Source organism: Pygoscelis adeliae, unplaced genomic scaffold, assembly GCF_000699105.1.
Source record: "Pygoscelis adeliae isolate BGI_AS28 unplaced genomic scaffold, ASM69910v1 Scaffold588, whole genome shotgun sequence".
Classification (NCBI taxonomy): domain Eukaryota; kingdom Metazoa; phylum Chordata; class Aves; order Sphenisciformes; family Spheniscidae; genus Pygoscelis; species Pygoscelis adeliae.
In genome coordinates, this window is record NW_008825322.1 from 34,353 (window position 1) to 40,067 (window position 5,715).

Consider the following 5,715-nt stretch of genomic DNA (forward strand, 5'->3'; position numbering starts at 1 on the left):
CCCAAGGCTTCCAGACCTTACATGCTCTCTTTCTTTAGGACAACCTGTGAAGAGAACTGTTGGTCAAGTAACAAAGCCAATTGACTTCCACTTCTGCACGGAGAACAGAATTAAACATGTGGAAAGCCAGCCTGAGAACGAGTACAAGGAACTGGATTTTGCAGCAGTACTGAGAAAGCATCATCCTCCTCCAGTGAGAACCAGAATATTGCCAGCAGTCAGCTGATTAATTCTTGACCTCACCTTCTTTCTGCTTTTGCAACACACATGCTGCTGGTAACCCACAAAAAGGGTTACCATAGGAGAGGCAAGCGTTGTGCAAACGTAACTGTTAGCTCACTGCGTTGCCACAAGACTCTAAAGGACCCTTTTGAAAAGGGCCCTTTAATGTCATATCTTCTGGTCATTACACGTCATGCTTTAATCTTCCACTTCCCACTTCCAGTTTCCCAATATGACCATCTTGTGCATGTTCAGACAATTAAGACTTAAGTCTAATGTTAACTGTTATCTTTTTCAATAAGGGGAAGGGACAGATACTGTGAATCAGTGGGGAAAGGAAATGTCATCGGAGCATCCTGTGTTAAATGGCCCTAATAACTGTAGGTTTTTTTGTTTCCAGGGGCAAATGCCGAAGGGACCCACTATGCCCAAACCTTTCAATCTGTCCCAGGGAAACAAAAGAAAACTCGAAGAAACCACATCAGAATATGTGCCCCTTGCTGAGCAGGTAGAAGCATTCCAAAAACGCACACCCTCTCGTTACCATTTGAGGAGCAGGAAATCTGGTGAAGGTGAGCAGTCCTGGCTATGTCCAGCCAGGAGGCTGTCCACAGAGACGGTGGTAGAGCAAGAACGATGCTTTGAGTACTCTACTGAGCAGTGTCTCTGTCTGTTGCAGGCCTTGCCACTAACTGCTAGTCTCTGTGACTTGAATTTATAGGCCCAGTTCCAGGGAAGTTGGTGAAGGCTCGGCTTACAAACCCTAAAACACCAGTGCTTCTAACAAAGCAGCGCTTCAGGCCTGTCACCTGCAAAACTACAGCGGAGTTAGAAGAAGAGGAAATGGAGAAAATTCAACAGTAAGTAAAGGTTTACTCTAGTCCTCCAAGAGAGAATTTTACCACACTGGAAATATCTTTCAGATGCCAAAATATCACTTCTCAGGAATACCCTTTATGCATAAAAGAATGAGTAGCATAAAAACACTGAGATTCTTCTAGCTTGTGGATAATCCTATGGCTCTGATTGCAGGGATGTGAAAAGTAGCCAATTCATTTTGAAGAAAGTGTTCTTAGGAGAGCTGATCTTGGGTTGAGTACAGCTTATGATTAGTAAAGCAAACCCAGTATAGCGGTACAGCCTGCGTACACGTCAAAACTCTTCTGCAGACAGTCTTTAGATTTCCAAGAAAGCAATCTGTAAGGTTTTCCTTAATGTCTTGCTGTTTCAAAAGCAAAGGAGGAGTTGCTAACTAGAGCTGTACACTATGTAGCGTGTGTGTGGCACAACTGCTTCTGTACCTGACTATTGCTCTTTTATGCTGAGAGAAAAGCCATTTGCTAGAAGCTGCATCTTGCCGGGTACAATATGTGGTGACTGTCTCCATCTTTCCTGTGTAGGTACAAATTCAAAGCACAAGAACTCGATTACAAAATCTTTGAGGGTGGACCACTCCTGCCCAAGAAACCCCCTGTGAAGGAACTCACGCAACCTGTTGGCTTTGAGTTGGAAATAGAAAAAAGGATTCAGGAGCGTGAGAGTAAGAAACAGCAGGAGCGTGAGAGTAAGCAACAGCAGGAGGAAGAGCACTTTGAATTCCATTCCAGGCCATGTCCAAGGAAAATCCTGGAGGACGTTGTGGTAAGAAGCTTAGTAATACCCAGACCCTGGGAATTAGGACTGAGGTGTCAATTAGCTTCAAAATGTCCGTAGCTGTGTTGTATTATGTATTTAATAATATTCAGTAAACACCGTCTGTCATTAGGTGAGAACTGCAGTGGGTGTGTACTGTGCTATGCCAGGTTGTTTCTCTGTAGCGCTTTTTCTTGGCACTTGGGCTTGGGTAACTCCTTACTGGCTCTTCTGAACAGGGCGTTCCAGAGAAGAAAGTGCTTCCTGTTACAGTCCCCAAGTCTCCAGTCTTCACCTTGAAAAGCAGAACCCGAATGCCTGGCAGGGGTGAAGAAAAGGTAACTGTTGTGAACGGGCTGTAGTCAAGCCTTCTGGTCCCACCACGGTGACTGCCTTGGCCAGCCCGCTGTACCTCTGCCAGTTGGGTGTGATGGTCTGGTTCGGTTAGCCCCTTCCCTCCTGTTAGGCAGTTCCTCCCATGGTCATCTTCCTCTGGGGGAGATCGTTCCCTTCTAACGATCTAGGTGCTGCTACTCATTTTACAGAAACTGAATTCTCATACAAAATGAAATAATTCAATTTAAACACAAGGGCACTGACTAGGGTTTCTGAGATGTTGCTGCTCTGAATGAGCAAAGTAAACTGCTTAGATTTCTGAAGGACGTTGCCTTTCCCTATTCTGTTATTGAGAAGGGCAGATATTGCACGTGACCTTTCTCCTCCCCGCAGTCACTCTAGATCCCTGGAAGTGGGGAGCAGGATTTAGAACGCATCATGTCCTTCTTCCTTTCCCTCTTGTGAAGAGGGCGTTAAAGAATTACGGTATAATTTGGATGAGTACTAGAACTTGATAGTGGTTTGGAAAGAGGAAGAACTTGCCTGTGGTTCAGGATACCTGTAAACTGGTGCTTTTTGGATTACTAATTTTTGCAGTGTCCAGAGTGTTTGCTTGACGCTGTTGTGACCCTTATGAAAGGAACTCTAGTATTCATGGCTCTGTTTGGCAGGAGCTGTAGTTTTTCTATGAAAATCAAAAATCTGGTGCTGTGTCAGATCCTAACACTAATATCCCTTTAGGAACAAGAGGTGGTCCCCGTGGTCAAAGCTAACCATATGCCACATTATGGAGTGCCCTTCAAACCTAAAATGCCAGAGCAGAGGCATGTGGAAGTTTGCCCCTTCTCTTTTGATGCCCGTGACAGAGAGAGGCAAATACAAAAAGAGAAAAAAATAGAAGAATTGCAGAAGGAAGAGGTAAGAACTAAAAGCTGCCTTGGATTCCACTCCAAGTAAAAAGGGTGTGGCAGGACTTGCCTCTTGCTGTTGGCTGTTAAACTTCCAAAGCTTCATGCCTTTGACGAAGGGGCAAGAAATATTTCAAGTTGTTTCTTTCAGGTGCCAAAGTTCAAAGCGCTACCTCTGCCTTACTTTGACCACGTTAAGCTGCCAGAAAAGAAGGTCAAAAACCCAACTCAGCCTGAACCGTTCAATCTGCAGATTGATGAACGGGGAGCTGCCAAGCTGCAGAGCTGGAAACAGCAGGTAGGATGAAAAGAATAACAGGTATGACCAGACTTAAAGCAGCTAGTGGAGTTGTGATCAACTTCAGGGAGTGTCCTGCTTGAGTTGAATCAGGATCTGAGTTTGAGCAATGAATTATTCCGTCCTTGGCATGAGACTTGTGCTACGGGTTAAGGATTGGTGGATTGGGTTTTTCTTGTCCCTTTATGGTAAGTGATGGGATTTACCATGCTGCACGAACACCTGTGGGGTATTTTCTAAGCAGCAGCGATGTGCAGCTGGATCCCTTTGCTGACCATCTCTGTGCTTGGGGATTTATTAATGTATAAATAATATACTGCTTGTCTCATGTGAAATCTGCAGTGGACACCTGAAATTTTCTTCAGGCTATTTTTGGCAAAAGTAACTGGCAGGCAACAGGTGACACAACTTTTTGGCTTTAATATAATTTTCTATGCAAATGATTTGATCTAAGTCAAACTGGCTTTTCCAGTGTTGGGAATGCTGAAGTCTGGGAGATGGTCTTTTTGTTATGACTGGCACTTAATGAGCTTTCTTCTCTTGCAGCTTAAAGAAGACATGAAAAGGCAGAAAGATGCAGCATGTTTTAAAGCTCGTCCCAACACCGTGGTGTACCAGGAGCCTTTTGTGCCTAAAAAGGAAAATAAGTTGTTGTCAGGTGGAGTTACAAGTACTTGCTACACAGGCTTGGCTGATAACTCAGAACTGATGCAATTAAATGATGTTTGGACTGGCTGTTGCCTCTTCTTTATCAGTGCAGCCAGTAGTTCTGTGCACTTAATCAACTAATTTCCTAACAGCTTGTGTCCCCAGGGAGTGGGAGAGTTTCCTCTCCACTGCCCCCCTGTCCTGCACTAACATGGCAGCTGTATTTGACAGCTACGCCGCAATTGGCGGATGATTGATGTGTGCTAGCTTGGGATAAGGGTAAATAGTATGCGAGGAGCTCCCTGTAGGGACAGCTGGCAGTTCTGCAGCAGCTGTCAGTCTCTTCCTCCCATTTCTAATGAGATTAAGGCATCTACGGCTTAGGGTAGACTAAACTTCGCCGAAAAATTGTTTGTACTAACAATTGTGTGCTTGCTCCCTCCTATGAGAACACCCGTGACGGGGTAATGTCTGCATTAACACCGCTCATGTTCGGGCGTAAGGTTTTATCTTTTCCTGAAGCCTGGAGGTATCTACTAACTACCCTTGCAAGGTGAAGCGCTCCAGAGGGAGGCTTCCATTTGACATTAGTACTGTTCTGCTTTACCTGACTGCCTTTGCACCAATGTTATCTCCTCTACTTCTAAACTTAGAGAGCCTTTCTGGTTCCATAGTTCCTGAAAGTTTTGAGCTGGCAACAGAAAAAAGAGCTAAAGAGCGGCAAGAATTCGAAAAACGATTGGCAGACATAGAAGCCATAAGGGAGAGACATCAAGAGCAGGTCAGACAGCGACAAGAGGAGCGTGAAAAGGAGGAAGTTGCTAAGCTAAGGCAAGAAATGGTGAGTTATTTCTGAACAGGGGCTGTAAAGTAACCCAAAAGGATGTGTGAGTGCACTAAATGAGCTAATGTCAATGTCGAGCTGCATTAAGACTGTCTTTTCAAGTTTCCCTGTTGCAAGATGACTCCTCGTTAACTTTACAACTGGCCTTAAAAAAAAAAAGGCAGCTCTGCTGAGGTGGCTGATTTTTTGGAGCTGTACACGCGTAGTCGTGGGAGCAGAATGATCTTGGTAGAATCCACAACCCCAAAGTGTGCCTTGCATGTTCCTGGTGGCTCACTCCAGGGCCCTAGGCGGTGTGGTAGTCTTGTAGACGGACGCCTGCCTTCATCCCACCGCTGGCTTGCCTGCAAGTTTCAGCTTCACATAATTGTAACCATTTGCTTCATTTTGTCCTTGGTTTGGTTTTTTTTCAGGTTCACAAGGCAAACCCAATACGCAAATACCGCAGCGTAGAAGTGAAGCCCAGTGATCAGCCACTGACTATACCGAAGTCTCCCAGCTTCTCGGATAGATTCCGATGCTGATATGCAACCACGTGATAGTAGGAGGGAGATCCCATCCTTCTCTAATCTCTTGACAGGCAGAGAGGGAACAGTTGTTTTTACGTGACTGCTCAGTCTCAGCTCTACACTTGGTTCCATTATTGTTATATTGAGTAGTTTAACTCCACCTGAGGCAGGTGGCTGAGGCACGGCGTACAGGCAGTGCCATACAGTCTCCACGGCCTCGCTTCACATCTAGACTTCTTGTTCTCTAAAAACTAAACCAGGTTTTGATATTGTATACAAATATTTTATAATGGAACTAAATAAAAACTCCTAATCTGA

General features: G+C 44.9%; 1 protein-coding gene across 4 annotated transcripts in view; it reads left to right on the forward strand.

Moving 5' to 3' along the window:
• The window catches only part of TPX2 (TPX2, microtubule-associated), a 9,082-nt gene extending 3,367 nt beyond the window's left edge, over nt 1-5,715 (forward strand). For 2 of the 4 annotated variants that reach the window (XM_009330286.1, XM_009330288.1), the window contains 10 exons: nt 39-193; nt 623-794; nt 944-1,082; nt 1,623-1,863; nt 2,094-2,192; nt 2,932-3,108; nt 3,250-3,396; nt 3,943-4,054; nt 4,719-4,885; nt 5,302-5,708. In XM_009330286.1, the coding sequence (XP_009328561.1) occupies nt 39-193; nt 623-794; nt 944-1,082; nt 1,623-1,863; nt 2,094-2,192; nt 2,932-3,108; nt 3,250-3,396; nt 3,943-4,054; nt 4,719-4,885; nt 5,302-5,412 (1,520 nt within the window). In that variant the 3' untranslated portion in view covers nt 5,413-5,708. Of the gene's footprint in view, nt 1-38; nt 194-622; nt 795-943; nt 1,083-1,622; nt 1,864-2,093; nt 2,193-2,931; nt 3,109-3,249; nt 3,397-3,942; nt 4,055-4,697; nt 4,886-5,301 lie in introns of all 4 variants that reach the window. The other 2 variants (XM_009330285.1, XM_009330287.1) reach the window with 2 other exon arrangements.